At 49.1% G+C, this 20,348-nt stretch overlaps 1 protein-coding gene across 1 annotated transcript in view; it reads left to right on the top strand.

The window, feature by feature from the left end:
• The window catches only part of SLC24A3 (solute carrier family 24 member 3), a 459,120-nt gene that overhangs the window by 401,557 nt on the left and 37,215 nt on the right, over window positions 1-20,348 (top strand). The window contains exons 8-9 of the mRNA XM_029222127.1: window positions 9,451-9,476; window positions 15,992-16,045. Coding sequence (XP_029077960.1) covers window positions 9,451-9,476; window positions 15,992-16,045 — 80 coding nt within the window. The remainder of the gene's footprint in view (window positions 1-9,450; window positions 9,477-15,991; window positions 16,046-20,348) is intronic.

Raw genomic sequence — 20,348 nt, 5'->3', positions numbered from 1 at the left:
GTGGAGCAGGTGCGTGGAGGCGGCTACTTTGATCACTCAGAACCCCAGCCTGATGGTCCGGTGCTCAGAACAGGAGCTGGCTCTGGTCCCCCAGCTCCATGAGCATCCCCTGCTGTTTTCCTACGATTCTCCCGACCCTTGGCACTCACTTTCCTCATGGGCTCCTCTGTAACTTCCTTCAGCATCCCTGGGTGTGGACCTTCCTTCTCCCCCTTACTCTGTGCACTCTCCCAGGACACGCCCTGCCCGTCCCACAGTACCCGTTGCCATTACCGCCTTCACGTGGACACGCCTACACTGTGTCCCTAGCAGTGGGTAAGCAACTCTCTACTAGACACCTTCATGCCCCAGACCCAATGTGTCTCTACACTTGGGATGATTTCCCCAAGACTGGACCCTCCTCCTTTATTTCAGCCCCTGTTCCTACCCTAGCTACCCAGCCTGGGAATGATATTAAACTGACCTTCCCCCCAACTCCCAACATACGCATTTGGCATCAGTGTCCTGTGGATTTTCACTTTGTAAAAGTCTCCCCAGTGTGTCCCCCGTAGCCTGTTTTCCTTGAGGCTTTTTGCATCTCTGGCCTGCACTGATGAAGCTCATTGCGGATTAATGTAACGAGTAGAATCACAGCTGCCCACCCCCTCCCTGGTCAGTCCTCAGAGCTGTCCAGACGGTGTCTCGACAAAGAACACCTGCAAATGCCAGTCCTGTGTTTATATGATCAGCGGCTCCATGTCCTGTGGGGACAAACCCAAATCCCTTAGCTTGGCAAGCCGAGCCGTCTAGGAGAAGGGCAGCAAGTCAGAACAACACATGGGAATCGGGAGACCTGGCTCCTAACTCGGGTCCCCTTCTCGCTAGCTCTAATGACCTTGGAGAAATCAGTGTCTCCAGGTCTTAGTTTCCTTACGCACAGAACGGAAATAGATCCTCTGAAGGATTTACTTACCTGTTTACAAAGCACTTACCTGTATATTATTTAATTATAAATAATTAACTTAATTATAAATTAGATTTAATTATAAAGCTATATACAAATAAGTCAAAAGTGATGTTTAATACAAGACTTTCCCCAAGGAATCAGATGGGTTAGTTAAGTCAACAGCAGCTCCAAGCGAAGAGCTTGGGTTTACAACCACAGCACCCTCATACCAGGGGCGATTGACGATCAGGAGGGTTGAGACCAGCCCCCCAAGGGCAGAAGTGCTCCGACGTACACGTTGGACTGAAAACACAGTGTGTCTGTTGAATTCCCGGTCAGCAGACTTAAGGACACCTATGAGCTCTATGTTCTTGTACCTGTGGAAGAGGTACGATCACCGCCAGATCTAGAAGCCTCTGTTCACCCAGCCCAGACTGCTCAAACACGCTCTGCAGAATCTTTGTCCAGTGATGCCCGATCCCATACGGCTCACTTGTACTCTGCTCTTCTGCTGTCAGGGTAGTTTAGGATGATTTCTGAAAATTACATTTTTCAAGAGACGTGTTAGTGGATGGTGTCAATGAACGCAGTTCTCCATTTTACTGAATTCCAGAAGGAGGTGTCCACCCTCCTAGAGACAAGGCGATGAGCCAGAACCACACAGTCCAAGACCCCCTGGGAGGGACTTCCCTGGAGGTGCAGTGGTTAAGAATCCATCTGCCAATGCAGGGGACACGGGTTTGAGCCGTGTCGAAGACCCCACATGCCGTGGAGCAACTGAGCCCAAGAGCCACAACTACTGAAGCCCACGTGCCACAACTACTGAAGTCCATGCGCCTAGAGCCCGTGCTCTGCAACAAGAGAAGCCACCGCAGTGAGAAGCCCGCGCACCGCAACAAAGAGTAGCCCCTGCACGCCGCAACTAGAGATAAAGCCCATACGCAGCAACGAAGACCTGACACAGGCAAAAATAAATAAGTAAATAAATGTATACCAAAGGAAAAAAAAAAAAACAAGACCCCCTGGGAGCACGGACCCGGCAGCGTCCACGCCCGTCGCGCCTGTCGGCAGATTTGCTGGTGTCAGTTTCACTGTTTTCACATAGACACCTCCTGGACCGTGTGTGAAATAACCTGTCTTCTGTCACATTTATCTGGCCGTGTTCAAGATAGAACAAATGTAATTGTTGCTAATGACGTGTGAAGAAACAAAGCGGTTTTGCATCCTCAGGCTGTGGGCGACGCTCACCCGAGCGGGGTCTTTGGGCAAAGCAATCACCTGCTGGGGATGAATCAGAGCTGACTCAGCTGCTCGCAGGATGCCAGCAGCTCTGTGTTCCCTCCGATGGCAACAGAGTCAAAAGCAAGTGATTCTTTGCTGTGACCTAGAGATTGGACTGTGTATTTACCGACCTGACGTCAAGGCTAGATTTTTATGATCTCGAGAAAAATTACCTTTCTCCACTGTTAGGAAGTAATGGAAAAGAGAACGTCTGGGTCCTCAGGGTTTGGTCTCGGTTCTTTCTACTTTAAGTGGTGTTCCTCCAAATTCAGCAGCACAGGAAACGCTCAGCATGTCTCCTGGAAACATGCAAACCAGAGATTCTAATTCAGTAGATCCTGGGGTTGGACCCAGGAAGCTTCACTTCAACCAGGATCTTCCCCCGTGATTCTGATGCCAGCGGCACCCACTGTGCTTGGAGAAACTCAACCTCAAACACGGTTGGACACCATTTCCTCAGATGTTCGTCTGCTGCAGGCGAGGATCGTCTCGAAAGGGGACGATCATGGCAGCTTGGTTGGCTGGATTTCTGAGGGCTGTTCGTTCTTGGGGTCATTTTCACATGAGACTTAAAACCAGCCTGAAGAGCAAAACAGCCTCATACCCGAAGAGCAGCGCTTAGCAAAGGAGGTTCGTCCATGTCCACAGATCTCTTCCGTGCGCCAGCCCCAGGCTGCTGCTCCACACGCCATATCTTTCCGTCAAGGTTTCCTAGTCTCCTCTTTCTATGTGTTCCCTAATGTCATGGTAACAGCATCACTTTTCTTTGGGTTTTCCTTGTATAACACAAAGCTTCTCCATCGGACTCTGCAATGGGCACTGAAAAGTCCTGTACTTAGAACACTCCTCCTACCCACAAATAATTACCAATAATTATCTGAATAATTTATTTTAACTATTAGGGTTTTTTTTTACCCTCTCCCCCTTTTTATGGCTCTGAAATGTTCAGAAGGCAGTCCCCTGAGGTGCCGCAATGAAGAACTAATTCACCCGGAGGGCAAGTCCAGACTAAATGGGACCAGAGGCCACTTCTAAATACATCTGCCCACAGGGAGGAGCCCCGAGGACAGTCCCTCAGGGCTGGGGATCCAAAGAGCAGGAAAGACCACGTCTCCAGGGAGGCTTAGGGCCACGGGTCCAGGGAGTGCTGATGGGGTCGTTACTACCTGGATTCTGAAACAGCTGACATGGAAGCTGCTGTAGAGGCCCAGGCCAAAAAGCAGAAGCACAGCACGGGTGTTCTGAAACCAACAGAGCTTCAAACGGTTAACTTAGAGACAGGGGACTCAGTTCACGTCGATATCTGGGATTTACCTGACCTTTGCTCTCTGCTATTTTCCAGTTTGTTTGTTGTTGCTGTTTTTTAAAGAGAGAGCGAAAAAATAAAGATAAATAGAGAGCGGAAGAAATTAAGAACATGCTCTCATCTAAAGCAGTTCTAATTGCAAAAGCGTACAGCGCCTGTCTCTCAGCGCCCTTCCCCTGCCCCATCAGGCATCCCCCTTTAGCCCAGGTGACATTCTCTACAGTGAAGCATCAGGCCCTGGAGAAGCTTGACATGGCCCAGGAAGCTCACCCCATGACTTGGGTCTCTTTCTGCAAGAGAAGTGTCGCTGTTTAGGTTCTGAGAGCATCCTGGGTCCTTCGGAGCATGTCCTGTGTGCATCTACACGATGGGTAGTCTGCAGACCCTCATGGACACTCTTGCTGCTGTCTCTCACACCAAGGACCCACCCCCATCTGACTGTGGCAGCTCCAGCCTCCCCATCTTCTTTCTCCAAATTCCAGCAGACCCGACAGACAGTCTTTTTTATTGAAATGTTACTGTAATTTACATAATCATGTAATTTACATAAATGCAAATGATTCATTACATCGTCAATCTAACAGCTGCCCTAAGAGGAATACTTTATTTTTACCCTTCATCTCTGCTTCAAGATGGGGGATTTTGAGCACCAAGAGAAGGGAAACTTCCAGGGGGTATGGAGAGGCCTCTGAGACAGGTTCCAGATAACAGACAGGCTCACAAATGCAGCTTGGGGGAGGAGGGGCTGCCCACCTGGAGAAGGGCCAGTTGGGGGGCCCCTCAGGGCAACCTGAGCACCGGCACAGCAGCAAGGCTCATCCGAGGTGACACTGCCCTCTCACTCAGTGCAACCCCCCACTCTGATAAAGAGAGACAACTCAGCTGACCCATCTGCCGGAGACAGCCTAGGCAGCACTGTCCAATATGATAGCCACCAAGCATGTGAGCCTTTGAGCTCTTTTTAAAAAATTTTTATTTTATATTGGAGTAGAGTTGATTTACAATGTTGTGTTAGTTTCAGGTGTACAGCAAAGTGATTCAGTTGTACATATACATGTGTCTATTCTTTTTCAAATTCTTTTCCCATTTAGCCATTGTACTCTTGAAATGCAACCATTGCAACCAAGGAACTGAACCTTATTTCATTAATTTCAATGTATGAGGCCACATGTGGCTAGTGCCTATCAGCTTGGATAGCACAGTTGTAGAGAGCAAATCCTTCCAGAGGAAGTATACCTACATTCTCACGGGCACTTTTAACAGTCATAGACTCCATACTTCCTACGGGACTAAGTACAGTGTTGGGTCGGTCGATGGAGATTTCCTAGTTCAATACTCACCACTGCGCAAGCAGCTGTGATAGGAGTCCCATTTTACAGATGGCAACACCAAGGCTCCAGGAATCCAGGGATTTGCTCAAGGTGAGCGAGCTGCAACCTCTCAGGCCAACCAGAGCAGGAGGATAAGATGTACAGCTGCATCAGCCCAGCAAAGAATTCAGGTTTTCCCACCAACAAAACCTGCCTCGTACAGTCTGGCTTTACCCCACCTACCACGAAGTCCACCTTCACAGGGGCGCCCGGAGGAAGCGCTTACTTTACATTTGGAGACTGAACGTCTGCCTCCCTCTCCTGGAAGTCTTTCCATCTTAAATCTCCTTATCTCGCCCTTTCTGTGAGAGGAAAGTGCCTGACATGTACCCTGCTGACTGTCCTCTGGTGCCCGCTGTCCTCCACGGCCCGTTCCCCTCAGGCCCTTCCTTCTTCTCCAGTTTGGAGACCCTGAGGCCCTTCTGTTCATGATTACGTCTCGGGGCCCCAGCAAAACGGGAATGACTCTGGCAGCCAGAAGATTCTCACACAGAAGGATGTGAGAGAACATTCAATTTCCTCAAACAAACCAGGGGGCCCCCTGTTCCCTAATCCCTGCCACAGTGAAGAGGCAGGGCTGCTCTTAAGTGGTGCTGGGGTCAGGGAGGGAGCCGGGGCATCCGAGCATTTGCTCCTAGAGCCGGGAATCGGGTTGGCTGGACGGGATTCCAGGAGACTTGCTCTTTCCCGAGGACAGCAACTTGGACATTTTAGTTCCTCGCCTGTGTTTTTGCACTGATGAGTGAACATAACTTTTTGCTTTAACAACCGTCATCTCCTGTATCCTAAATTGGTCCTCTCATCACTGTTTCTTCTGCTGTGGCCTGCCCTGCAGGTTGATATGGGATGTCCAGCTCTGCTCAAGCCCTGCCTTTAGTTGCTACCCTCCTGCATCCCCAGCACCGTCAGGTCAGCCAGCTGGAGATGCTTATGTCAGAATCACGATTTACCCTCCAATTGGAAACCGTATCTGTGCCTCACAGCTGTTTTCCAGTGTATTCCATCTGACTCCTCCCCTCAGAGGGAATCGCCTGGGCTCCGCTAAGCCACCCGCACCCCTGTCCCTGAAGCCGGAGGAATGCAAGACGCCGAGTAGGCACATCTGAGGGCATCTACGCCGTGTGTGGGGGGGTGGGGTGGGCGGGGGGAGTAGTTTCCCTTCCCAGCAACGCGGGGAAGATGTTCAAGGTTTCAGTCTCCTGAAAGAGAATGATGGTGTTGATTTTCTCCTTTTACCTTCACTGCTTAAAATTCTGATGGTGCCAGAGATTACTGTACAAGCTACGAGGTCTCAGCTGCAGCACAGCAGCCGCCCAGCGCCATGGTTACCGCTTACAACCAGCCAGCCCAGGGCCGCCGTGCGCTGCGGGGCCAGCCTGGCCTCTCCTCTCCTGCCCACTCGCCTGCGACTACCGGCTGTCTGTTCCTTGCTGTTCCACCTTGAGTTCCCTGGGTTGCTCGGTCATCCAGGGATTCACCTGCCTAATGGAATCCTGTCTCTCTCGGAAGAATTCTAGAGCAGACACCAGCGCTGAAAAGCTGGTTTCCATGGTACCCAAACGTTTCGCGGAGGCCTGGAGGAAAAGAGGGTTTTTTCAGATTCACTCCTGTGAGTTCCCATTTAGCTCGTCTGCGGAACACGTGGAAAGCTTAGCGTGAAGCCGGGGGTTGCTCTGGAGGAACCAGATATGGGTCAGAGAGCAGGTCCCTGACCAGCCATGCAGCAAATCTGGGGCCCAGAGATCAGCGCACCCACGCGGGCCTGGCGGGGGGTGGGGCAATAGAGGCCTCGCCCCAAACACAACCAGCAGAGCAGAGAGAGCTGCTTTCCCAAGTCTCCTTTGCAAAATCCCACTTGGGAAAAGGGTGGGGCACCTCCGACCGCTGCGCTCAGGTCTGGGGACTGCGTGTGGTGTAACTGAGGGACCCACCCGGCCCCATCTCAGAGCACCGGGCAGGAGCTGCCTCCAGAACGTCACCCCGCCGCGTGATGGCAGTGGGCTGGCCGCAGGCCGCTTCAGGAAGCGGTCTGTCCAGGGGCCCTTGCCCACCTCCCAGGAGATTTCATGGAGCCGCCAAGGGGACTTGGTCCAACTTGATCTCAACATCTCTGCCGGGGCCGGGCCGCTGGGATGCGGGGCCGGGACGTGAGCGCCACCTAGTGGGGACCGGCTGGAACTGGGGGCGCAGTTTCTTGTGTCAGGTGGGGCAAGGCGTGTGATTTCAGGTTCTCTTCTACCCTAGTCACCCAGCCAGCAGGGGTGGGGAAGTTGTTTTGTCTTCTTTTACTCACCGAGTGAGCATGAAAATACGGAGGGATGTGCAACGCTCGTCTTAGGAGAATCAAATGAAATAAAATCTGTAAGGAATAAGAAATCCGCTCTAACCATCGACAACACCAAGTGAGAGTCACCACCTTTGTCGTCGTACGTTTTCAGACAGGCCGGTTCCATGCTCTGTCGGCGTGGTCCGGAGATGTGGTCTCCCAGGGGAACAGTCTGTGAACAGTGCGGGTTTCCTTCTGGGTGGGTGACAGTCAGCTGGAGGCCCCCTCCAGGCACCACCAGACTCTGCAGGCAGGTCTCTTTCCTCACCACACACAAGCCTCTTTCCATTCAGGTTTTCTCAAAGACCTGATTTATAGTCCCTTTTATCAATGTTACTGTTCTTTTTTGGAGGCTCTCGTGTTTCCACCCAATCCTCTTGAAGCAGCGGGGTCAAACCCAGACCGTGTTCACTCGTGGGCCACAGGGTAGCTGAGGCCTCAGGGCTCCAGGTGGTCAGGGACCAGCATCGCTGCCTCTGTCGTTTGGAAGTTTCTGGTTCCCTCCCCCCACCACGTTTGCATCCAGGCATGCCTCACTATTTCTCTGCTATTGTGTTCCCTGTAAATTCTGCTCTCACTTTGGAATCCTTTGTACAATTAAGCCCATTCTGATTTTTTTTTTCACCTGTCAGTTAGGTGGCACAAAATAAGGCTTCTTCAGAGCTGCTTGCATATTGCGGAGTGTTAGCTGCCCTCCCCAGAGAGGAACATTAAATTGGTGATCTAATCAACTCTTTACTAGTATCTTGTGCTCTCTTAAGTGGCTCTGAATTGATTGTTCCAGCCTGCTGCCCAAGACTGATATTGAATTAACTTCAATTAATAGAAAACATTTTCCAACTTAGATCACTGCTTCTGTTCCATGATTTCTTGGATTTTTTGAAAGCTAGCAATTATGTAATAGCGGCTGGGAATGCCTTCCTGGGAATGAATTCCATACCATCCAGCCTGGATTGTGGGGCGGTTCCCTTTACTTCTTTATTTCTCTTCCCACTCTGGTCTGACATTTTCATCCAAATGCCGCCCTGTTGGATCCGATAATGACAGATGACAAAGCGGCAAAAACTGATGAAGCCAATGTCTTTGTCAGTGTCTTGTTGGGAAGAGTGAGTTACAAAGAAAAGGGTGGCTCCTTTCTCCTCATCCTTCTCTATGCTCCTTTGGGGCGATTGGAGGGAGGTCCTCTTGTGCGCCTTTTCAGCTGCACCTGCTGGTCTTTGAGGTTTTCTCTGTGTCTCTCACAACTGGTGGTCACTGTCATCGCCGGGGACTGAAGCGATGTCCCGTTGTTAGCCGAGTTTACCACCTGGGTGCAGTAATCACCCTCTACACCCAGATGCTTCTGCCTGAGAGTCTCCAGGGGGCCCCTGAACGAAAGTTGCTCAGAGATGATCGCGCTCAGGTCAGTCACGTCCTGTGAGTGTGGGAAGAAACAGCTTCCTACTTGAATGAAATAGAAGGGCATTCATTTGGTTTCAGCACCATACCATCTGGGCAAATAAGGGTGTCATGGAAAGAACACGAAGTTAGGAGCCAGGGCTGGGTTCTAGGACCAACTCTGCAGCTAATTGGACGACCCCAGGGAAATTACTCGTTCACTGCAGCTCCGTTTCCCGTATAAATCAAGGGGCCAGGATTATACCACTTTTTCCCCCCAAATGAGAAGTGATCTTAGATGCTATGTGGAGTAGGACTTAAACTCAGTCCTGTCGTGTGTTTTCTTCGGCTCCTAACTGATCAGGGAGGGTCTCTGTTTGGCCCTTTGCACTGCTTCTGACCCTCGCTAATCTCCATAGAAGCTCAGGTGATTTCATAAAAGCTCGAAGGTGCTGTACGATGTGCAGAGACATACAGACAGCTTCCAGGGGACCCGTAAGTGACTAATGTTTGCAAGCACCCACCAAGCCCCGCATCCCCTTCCAGATCTGAAATTCTACAAATAACGAGGTTGGGCATGCTTCCCTCTCACTCCATCCTCTGACAGAACTTGCAGGAAGGCTGGGATGGCCTGATGCCCACCCGAGTCTGCCAACAAGACCTCCTTCCACGAACACTGACCAGGGACTAAGCCAGCACAGAGGGGAGTTTGCCCACAGATGCTTCACACCCCAAACCGGCCCCAGCCCCAATTCCCACCAGCCAGCCACAAGGGCGGATAACATGCAGTTATAAAGCATGTGTGTGCATGTGTATGTGTGTGTGTGTCTGTCTAATCTTCTCTCCTTTTTATTTTTTTTCACAGTTCATTTATGATGAACAAGTTTCTTGGTAAGTACCTCTTTTCCTCTTCCAATTTCCCCTTGCTATGTGGTAGAGACAGTACAGTAAAGAACAAAGTCAGGGTCTAGGAAAGAAAGAGAAATGTTGGGGCAGCTTGGAACAACTAGCGTTTCTCAGGAACCCTCTGTCCATCTCAACAAAGAAATTAAATCAGCTTTCACGGAGCAGAGACCGTTTCCCTTGGGCTGGCCTGGTGGGCTTCCTTTGGGGACCCTGTTATCTTGCTGTCTTTATCCAGATTAGACAGTGTAAGGCAACTGTGCCTTTCCACAGTCAGTCATGGGCAAGGTCATGGTTAAGATTTGATGAACCTTTTCCAGTTGTCCAGACCGCGTTGGCATATTCCGAACACCATGTATTCAGTATATCCCAGGAATCAGAGGTGAAGGCATGTCAGTGACCTTTAACCCATTAAAGTTCTGCCTAACATTCAAGAAAATCTTAGAGCTCTGAAAAATCAGTGATTTTTTTTGATAGATTTAAAAAATTGCCCAAATTAAGTATACGGGAACATTTGCATTTGGGTCAATGTCCAAATCACCTTTTTTGAGATGGGTTCTGAGCATGTCAACTGTGTTTGAAATGGAAATAGAAATTGGGTGTGTCATGCATTCTTGTTACATTTTTCAAATATTTGATCTGCGGAAGTAGAGTGATGTGAAAATACACCTACTTCTTCTGAAAGAACACCTCAGAAACAGGTAGTTGTGATGCTGTAGGTAAACGACTTTCGTGGTATTATCTAAAGCTAAGAATAAGCTAGAAAAAGAAGCACAAACAGCAAGGTCCTACTGTAGAGCACAGGGAACTCTATTCGATATCCTTTAGTAAGCCATAATGGAAAAGAATATGAAAATAATAATAATAATAAATTATACCTTTAATTAGAAAAAGAATTACAGAGCCCAGCAGTCTTCATTTTCAGCAAAATGAGTGCTAGCCCTTTGCTGGAGCGACATGTCTGTGTCCTAGGATGTCTCTGTGATTTTCAGAATTTGGGGCGGTGGGGAGCATATCACATGGACCATAAACGTTACACACTATCCAGGGTATTAAGATACTTCTGTCGCCTCTCTCTCCTCTGTCCAAGAGGGCAAGGGGGGAGACAGCTGGGGGAACTTGCTCTAAGACGCATAGACCCTATACTGACCCATAAAAATAAGAAGGAAGTCGTCTTTGAATAACAGCTATCAGCAAGCTGAAAGGGATCAAGATGCCTGGGAACACCGCAGGTCAGAGGTCAGAGGCTAGAGGTCAGGAAGAACCTCTTCGTGGGATCCACCTGGACCTGGTCGCCACGTGGAGTGGTGACATTTTCCCCTCACGTCCTTGGGGATTACGTGCAGCACAAGAAAACTTGCAGAAGCGTTCCCATTCACACTCATGGCATGGTTAGCACAACCAATGCTCCGCCTCAGCAAACAGTAGGTGCCTAAGTGTTGCTCGGTGTTCCTGCTCTTTGCTAACAATGCTGCCATAAGGAAAAGCGAGTTAAGATCACAGTTGACCTCAGAAATTTTTCTGCTGCTTTTGTGCAGAAAACCTGAAAAAAGGAGACCCGCGGGTGGTTTACCGTCTGTCAGTCTTAGAAGGAGCCCTCTCTCCACATCTCCTTGGCTTTGCTCGTGAAAACCACGGCAGGAGGAAATGAAAGCAGCTTCATGACAAGCCTGTGTCAGTCCTTACCCTCAAGGGTGTCCTTTAGGATGTTTCAGATGGGAAGGAGCAAGAACTAGAGAGTCTGTATCCTCTCCTTTCCAAAGACTGACCCTCCTATGATGTCAGACGAGAGAACCTGGGTTCCTAGGCTACTCCCCGAGCCTGTGCTGAAGGCCGGATTCTGAGGTCATCAGCCCCTCAGCCTGGGCACCCGGGCTCCCACAGGAGGGAGGAGGTGGGAGGGCCACGGATACACGAGCCGCAAATTCCCAAGCTGGTTTTGGTCCAGCCTGGGGTGGGTTGGAATCATAACTCATGCACAGGTGAAACTGCGGGAAGAACTAGGGGAAGCTTTCACGGCACCGAATATCATTCTCAGACGGCCGACCTGTTACGTAATCATGGTTATTATGTGGATGGGGTGACGGAGACCGTTTTGCACGAGTGAGGCTGAGAAGTTAAAGTCTGCACCACTGACCTATCACTGCTTTGGGATTTCCAGGGATTTCAGCTCCTCACGTGACTGCAAAATATACTGAACTTTAAGATATTTTTTACTGTCCACATCTCTTAACTTTCTTACCCAGCCACCCATGAGTATTGATTTTGCTGAAAGAGTGAGTCTAGGAGCTGATTCCTCTGATTTCTGTCCTAAGAGACAGACTCTTCAATCTTGCAATTAAAGCACAGTAGTATTTCAATAATTCCTTAAACAGTGAATTCCTTTCCTTGTTGTAGCACATTCCAGCATGTTCTAGCAATGTCAAGGCAGGTAACCAATTCACCCCAAATCCTTGCAAGGAAACTAATGTCAGTTGCGCTTATTTTGAAACTAAAGTACTCTTTAGGAGGAAATGAGCCTTGTCAAATACAAGTACACAAGGGGAAGGGATCCCCACCATGCATGGTTTAGATTCCTTTACCGTTCCTCAAGCAGCATTCCACAGCAAGTCACATTCAGCCAAGAAGTGGCCATCAGAAGGCTTTTAGTAGCAGGTAGTAGAAAAGCCAGCCACAGTGGATTACAGAAATAGTGGTTTATTTTTCTTACATATCAAGTACCCCAGATGTAGGTAGTACAGTGGCTCTGCATTTCTCTTGACCTTTCCCTAATGACCCCAAGACGGCTGCTGTGGTTCCAGCCATCAAGTTTGGATTGAAGGCAAGAAGGAAGAAGAGGGGCTATGTCGTTTCATTGAACACCTTTCCACCTTATATCTCTTTGGTCACAACTGGGTCTGCTTTGACCAATAAGTGTCCAGGGGGGAATAGAATTACAACTTTAGACCAATCATTTATCCCACCCTCCTTGAGATCAAGGGTCCCCATTTACTGCCTCAACATAGTGGGGTTCCATTAGCAGGAAGAGGCAGGGGAATATCCGTCGGGTGCTTTTCCATCAGATACCTGCCCCAAAAGACATCTGACATAGTTAGCATCAGAGAGCCACCTAGTAGGGTATGTGTTCACCCTGCCCAGCAAGACCCCCACTGTTGCCAGAAGGAATTCAGAATGTGTCTTCAGTGAGTCTGAAGGCCTGACAAGAAAACAAAAGGATGCAGGGTGCTGTTTTTGTCTCTTCTTTGAGCGAGTCGTGACTTTGGGGGAGAAAGGAGAGCCTGGGACGCGACCTGGACAGTGTCCATCTGCATGGTGTTGGAGACCGGCTTTCGTGGTTCTGGACCCTGGTTAGGAAGTGGAGACGTGCCCTCTGGGCGAGGGGTGGGGGGGGTGACAGGGCATAGCCCTCCAACACGGAAAAGAACAATCTCTGGCAGGAGGATCCAGGGCCAGTTGTAGGTGGTTCAGCGTGGAAGTTTGTGGGAAGGGAAAAGCACACCCAGATCACACAAGCCCAGGTCCTTGGAGGACAGCGGCGGGCTGTGGCCGGGAGGGGCAGATGGGAAGAGCGTGTGACATCAGGGTCTGCAGTTGGAGTCGCTTCAAGTCCCAAACATTCCTGAGCACCTCCTGGCTGCCAGCCTCCGTTCCAGAACTGGACACAGAATGCAAAACCCAGTTCGGCCGTGGCCTTGGGGATGTCTGAGACGAGGGGGGAGCAGACACGTCATCACGGTGTCGTTTGGAGATACTCATGGCCCCGGGGGCAGGCGGTTGGGGGGCGACACCAAAGAGCAGGAAGCCAAGACTTGATGCTCAAATACGGAATCAGGCCACAAAGCAGAGGGGCCTCAGAGAGCCTCACCTGACGAAGAGGAAGCACTGGGTGGGCCCTGAGTCTGGGTGCCAACAAGGCAAACCTGAAAGGCCAGCAGGAGAGGGAACCCGGCCACCACAGGCATCCCTGAAATGTGACGGCAGAGACTCTTACTCACATATTGCAATGGAAGGGCTTGCTTTGAGTAAAAAATCAAAAAGATACAAAGGAGTGAGAGAGTATAAATATACCTGTTCACCAAGTGCTGGATGTAATTCAGCCTCATGGGGATGTCTCTGACGTTGGCTTGTTTTCCAATGACCCCTCACCAAGTCTGTAAAAATGCGTCTAAGCAATCACATGACTTCCCTCCAGCTCTTGGGTATCTCTTCCTTCAGAATAAAGCTGGAATAAAAATTCGCTTTTCCCAGTTATGTTTATGCCACGTGTACATTGGTTTCAATGAGATAAGGACCATGCTCAGGCCCCTTGGAGGTGTCTTGCAACTGAAAATTGACGCTTCGAGAAGTCTCACCTGTGCAGATGAGCTGAGTGCTGCTCTGTGCTGGGGAGGGCGGGGTGCCTGCTTGGGGGGCGCTCTGTCAGGGAGGCTGATCTAAGGAGAAACCAGATCACTCAGGCGGCAATCAGATGTGAGGAGTGGTGTCCAATGACTGCTAGAAACAGGCATTAGATGTGAATAAGTAAATAAAGAAGATAATCCCAGACTGGTCAGAGGTTTAAAGAACACAAACAGAAAGTGAAGGAGGAGTAGGCAGGGAAGACTCCTTGGAGGAGGTGACGTTTAAGCTGACATTTGCAGGATGAAAGGGACCAGCGAAGGAGTGAAGGGAAAAGCATTCCTGGCAGAGGGGACGTTAAGTGCAAAGACTCTGGGGAGAAGGAAGGAGCTTGCCGTGTGCAAATGAAAGGAGGCCAGGTTGGGACACGAGAGGATTGGGGGAAGAAGGAAAAAGAACCGGGTTTTGCAGGGAGGGGCACCTTTGATTTTTTTCTCAAGTCTTTTGGGAAGCAATTGAAGAGTCTTAAGCAGAAGAATGACAGGATCCAGAAGCATTGAGGAAGGCAGTTCAGAGGCTGAAGTTAAGGTGGGGGAGGGAGGTAGCAGTGGAGCGGGCAGACACCCGCAATTCCAGAGATATTTTGGACACAGAGTCCCGACGGGCATGGGGGAGAGTAGAGAAGGGCTCCACTTCTATTTCCAGATGTGGGGCTTGACGGTGCAGTTCACTGACATGGCAAAGCCCTGGAGAACACGAAGCTGGGGCGTAGGAATTAGGAATTCTGTTCCGACCTGCATCTAGACGCCACGTGGAGAGGCTGTATTGACAAGTGGATCCTGAACCTGGAGTGGGGAGAAGTGTGGCGTGGACGTGCCTGTTGGTTTTCCAGAAATAGGACAAGAGGACATCACCTAGAGAGAACGTTAGAGGTCACACTGAAGAAGTAGAGGGGACACAAAGGGAGGGAGAAGAAATTAGGGGACAGCAGGAAAACCAGGAGTGTGGCCCTCAGAAGTCAGGAGAAGAGAGTGTCTTATAAAGAGGGTGGGCAATCAACTTCAGATGCTGCAGAAACACTGAACAGGATGACAGAGGACCATCTCTGTGGTCGTGCATATCTGCAGGATCATTCTCAGCCAATGCACGGTAGCTCGTTATCCTGTGGACATACCATAGCTCACGTACCCAGTCCTTCATCTGATAACCGCCTTGCTTCTTTCCAACACTTCATTTTTATAAAACAGCACTGCAGTGAAAACCCTGTGTGTGCCTCCTCTTTACATTTGATCACATATTTCCCCAGGATCAGTTTCCAGACATGGAACTTGAAAAAGCGAAGGAAAGCCATAAGCTAGAATTTCTTCACAGACCGTCCTCCAGGAACCTTTTCTTAAAGCCAAAATTACTCCCTCAATTAACTAATTAAATTCTACAGCTAAAGAGGAACCTAGAAATCAAGTTCCCTTGCTTTTTAACTGAAAGTTACTAAACTAAAGAAAATAGAGGAAATATTCAAAGTATCAGAAGTTCAAGGTACATTCCAGAAGGTTTCATTATTTTTCTTTCTTTCTTGCTCTTGACCATTTTCCCACTCGTTCACGCTAATCCTTCCTGCTAGCACCTTCCCTGCCCAAGGTGTCTGTATCTCTCCCCCTCTGTCCCTCCCTCCCCCTCTCCCCTCCCCCCCAACTATTCTTCCTTTCCCTCTCCGTCTCCCTCTCTCTACACATGTCTTGCTCTGATGTACCTAACAATCCCTTGGTTGCCCTTATCAATTCCTCTAGTTTGCCCTTTGTATCTGAATAGTTTCGGTGAATGCTTAAGCTGCGGTCAGATTTATACACATAGCCCTATATTCAGCTACATTATAGAAGGCTTGCTGGGTTCAAAATATTCTTTGGGGTGAACGAATAACAGAGAAGAGGGAGCATTTTCCTTTGAAGTAGGGGAGGAAGAGAAAGATCCTGAAAACCTGGATACAGCCTAGGAAATGTCTGCAGACCAGGAAATATGTGGAACTTGTTTGCACGTCTGCTTCATGCTTGCCGTGCTTGGCAGGTTGAGCTGCCGTTCGCATCGCACACGTGTCTGAGAGGACCTGGAGTATGGCACATCTGTCTAGGGCGGCTTCTGTTAACTGACCATTCTTGGTTTGTCCACAGGTGGGAGTCTTTAGTCCTCGTGCTGATGTATCTCATCTACATTGTCATAATGAAGTAAGTAAAATACTTTCTTAGTTTCTCTCCCAAAACTCTTTCCTACACTCAGCATTATGTGATAATGTGGACAGAGGAACAGGGGACAGGGCGGGTACCTGTCATCAGAGGCTCACTTGGCTCCCTGGGCAGCCTGCTAGGAATCAATGCAATCTCGACTTATAGCAAAAGCATAGACCCTTCCAACCCAAATGTATGATAGAATCAAAGCTTCGTGGTTTGGTTTGAGAAATCCCTCAAACCCTTGCCCCTCTTCAGGACCTGGCAGCCTAGCTTTTGGCTGTTTTTTTTGCTCACTTTCATAACAAGAGAGGAGGTAAAGCTCAATGTGTTATGTTTCCATATAGGTGGAGGGAAGATGGGGCCAGAGCTGGATAAGAGATAACTAAAACCATGGATCAAATATCTACAGACTTCCGTTATTCGTATTGCATTAGTCAGCCGTTGCCGCTTAACAAATGACCACAAAACTTAATGGCTTAAAACCACAAACGTGTATTATCTCATACAGTTTCTGAGAGTTAAGCATCCAGGAGCAATTGAACTGGAGGGTGCTAGCTCAGGTGCTCTCTTGGGATTAGAGGCAAGAGGTTGTCCAGGGCGGCTGTCATCCGTTTGGGGCAAGACGGCCCACTCACGCTGCTAGTGAGTAGATGCTGGTCGTTGGCTGGAGGCCCCAGTTCCTCACCATGTGGGCTTCTCTTCAGGGCCACTCTACTGTCCCCACACCCGGGAGTTGGCTTCCAAAAGAGCAGGTGATTCAAGAGAGAGCAGGAAGGACCCAGCAACACCTTTTATGATCTGGTCTCACAAGTCACACACCATCACGACTGCCATGTTCTGTTTATTAGAAAAGAGTCACTCAGTCCAGTCCTCACTCAACGGGTCTACTTTGCCTTTTGAAGAGAGGAGTGTCACAGAATGTGTGGATGTATTTTAAACCACTACATTATGCGTGCTTGTTCCCCTTGGAGTCTGGACAGCTTACCACCTGTATCAAGAGTTATGTCGCTGATGTTTTCCGTACTCTAATGTAAAATGTAAGCACCGTGGTTGGAACCTGCCAGTTCATCTTTTTGCTGAGTGCCATGGAGTTGAGGAGGTTGTCAGTGGTGCAGAGATATTCTGTGCTGCAGATTCCTGCCCCACGGGAGCTGTTCCTTTTGCTCTAAGGTAGTCCATGCTCTCCCCAGCCTATGTGACTGCAGGAGTGATCACCTTCTCTAGGGGGCAGGACAGCAGACCGCTCTCAGAAACTGCCCATTTGGACCCGTCAGGTAGCAGTCTGCAATTGACATGTCAAGTTTTCCTTGCTGTTGAGGCCTGACAAAGATTAATTCTGGTGGCCGAGAGCCCGTTGGGAGAAATCGGCGTGGCCACCGACAAACGTCACAGGAACAGTGAAGGTAGGAGCTGGCTTGACCGATGGCCAGGGTGGGCTGTAAGCCATCTGCTGCCATTCCACTCAATGTAGCACCCAGTTTCCACCTCAGGAGCTGTCCCACAGTCAGTGTGGACCCAGTAACTGGGTCGTGTGACTGGAAGAGGACATTTCTACCGATAGAATAGAACCTTACCCAAACTTATCCTGGTGTGGAGTTACCGTGAGGTGGCAAACAAAGAAACCAGATACTTTCACCACAAACACCTTGCATTTAAGCATCCCAATACATCAGCTCCCATGAAAACCAGAGCTGACCCAAAAGTTTTCCACGGTTTCTAGATTCCAAGGAAAAGCCTTTAAAGATGGAACGAGCCAACTTGTTCCTCTTTCTCTCAAAGAACAAAACTACTAGGGGATCGGTGCCACAGTCAGGAAGCCTCAACATTAGACGTCTTCTTTCAGCATTTTTTATTTCACCTTTTTTTTTTTTTTTTTTTTACATTTTGATGCTTTGAGACCCCAAAGAGTCAAGAGCTCTCATATTCCCTTTTGAAAAGGGAATCCGTCAATTATTCCAGAGAATTGACTGTCTGCTGTAAGCCCAACGTGGATCTAGGGTTTTAAATCTGAATTTAGATGAAAGCATGTCCCATACTGAATTCACCAGGGGCTACACGGAATAAGGAGGTCTTCAAAAAGTGTTTTTCATCTAAAAAGAAGGAAGATTGAGGAATTTTGCTAGCGTGCATTCTGTGACCACAGTACCCCTCTACTGAGCCATCGTAATGCCCGTGAGTTGCCGGCGGGGCACGTGGACATAAAGATAACACAGTGAACAATCTCCCTACCCCAGACCATGCCCAGTGTGGAAGCTAATGAGGTGTGTTTCTGCTGATGCCTCAGCTTTGCCAACGTCCCAGCTGCTCAGGCCAGCAGGATACAAATAGACCGGGGAAAGGCAACTACTGTGCTCGTGGAATTTTCTGCATAAATTCTAGTCCTAAGTTCTAAATTGAAATCTCTGCTCTTTAGCCATCCCGCTCCATAATCAGAGGCTTTAATCACTGGGTTTTATAAAATCTGATTTATAAAATTGCATGCTTCACAATAAAATAGCTTCAGGGTGCAAGCACAAAATTTAAAACATTCAATTAAAAGTATAAAACATAGCAGCAGCCGTTAAAATCAGCATGTATTAGAACCGTCAGCTGCCTCCTGGGTAGATGGCTTGGAACTAACTTTAAACATTCTGTCTGAAGGTCATAAAGCAATTCCAGTTTGGCCCAACAGGTGGAAAGCTTACCGGAGCCTGAGGCATACCCGGCCTCAGCGAGGGTTGATTTCTGTACTTGATGTCACTTCCCTGGGGTTTGGTCCCCAGATGAGGCAGTGTGGTCTGGTGGTTAAGATCAAGTGCTCCCTGTGCAGCCCCGGCCATGGGACCTGGGCCAGGTGATTTAGTCATTTTGAATCTCAGTTTCTGCTTTTAAAAACATAATGAACAATGCTTCCTACCTGAAAGGGTGTTTGTAGGATGGAACACGATGGAAGAGTTAAGTAATTAACCAATATTTGCTTCCAAGAAAGCGCTTATAATACTATGGTACATAGTATCATTATCCTATTATCCAAATCCAGATAAATGTATAACACACAGTTGTTAAGTTTTAAAGCAAACACCCAGGCGAGTCAGTATTTCTGTGGGGAAAGTGGATTCTGAGTCAAGGTGCCAGAAACACCACGTCTCCCCTAGAGCCCCATCAGGAGGGGAGAGAAAGAAAGTGGGGAGGCCTTTCCATTAAGAAGAACGTTGACCGTGCAAAGCAGTCGGCAGACTAGCATGACACACCCCGCGTGCTTGCCAGGAGCCCTACAACCATCAGCTAGCTTCCTCCACCCACACCCCTAGCAGTTTCCCTCTCCCCACGTGACCTGAAGCCCCAGACATCATGTCAGTTCACCTACCCAAACGTCAGTGCATGTCTCTTAAAGGACTCATTTTTCACCTAACCACCATGATCACAACTAAAAGAACGCTAATTCTTTGATACGAGTAAGTATCCAGTCAGTGTTCAAATTGTCAATGGTCTCAGAAATATTTTTATAGTTTTATTTTCATCTCATAAATGTCATAAATATTTTAAAAACCAGTGAGTTTCCTAGGACTCCTCTATGGGAGTCTTCTAATACCAACGATAAAGGGACCAGGACATTTACCTGCCAGAACATCCTAGGACCTTGACTAAGCTTCCTCCCTTCCAACACACATGGAAGAAGCACTGCACAATGTTTTGGTTCTTTTTCACTCAGTCGTTCTGGAGAATCATAGCCCAGAATTTTTTCATAAAGCCAAGGGCGTAGCAGACCTGGAATTATGGCACAACAGTGACAGACATTCACAGGCTCCCAGCCTATGACCTCAGGAAACCAAAGGCAGACAGAGACCTCGACAGCCAGCCCGCCTGTACGCGTGGACCGTGATGCAGAGCCCGGGGTAGCAGCAGAGACGGATGTGACGCCTTGACCTTCCTCCACCAAGCATGCCCCTGACAGCAAAGGCCCTGGGGACGTGGCCCAGAGGAGGGAGACCTTGCCCATCCCTCTGAGTCTCACAGCAGCCCTTCCACGCACTCACAGACCCCGAGTAAGGGAACTCAATCCCAGAGGTCCCCCTGCTGACATGGAAGACTCTGCAGAGAAAGCAGTGTGTCCCTATGTATCTACGTGATGTTGGCTTTATTTTCACTTACCGTATATTCTCAAGTTGGGAAATGGGCAGGTTGTATATTCTGGGGGAAACAGGAGGATAACATAATAACCTAATAACTTAAGGCACAGGGTCCCCCACAGGCCGTCCAGGCTCGGGGAGCTGCGGGGAGCTGGGAGCCGGGGAGGCAGGTGCGGCCGTGCTGATGGGCT

Source organism: Monodon monoceros, unplaced genomic scaffold, assembly GCF_005190385.1.
Source record: "Monodon monoceros isolate NGI ecotype Baffin Bay Population unplaced genomic scaffold, NGI_Narwhal_1 Super_Scaffold_13, whole genome shotgun sequence".
NCBI lineage: Eukaryota > Metazoa > Chordata > Mammalia > Artiodactyla > Monodontidae > Monodon > Monodon monoceros.
The sequence above is the reverse complement of the archived record's forward strand: the minus strand, read 5'-3'. Positions and strand labels throughout refer to the sequence as shown.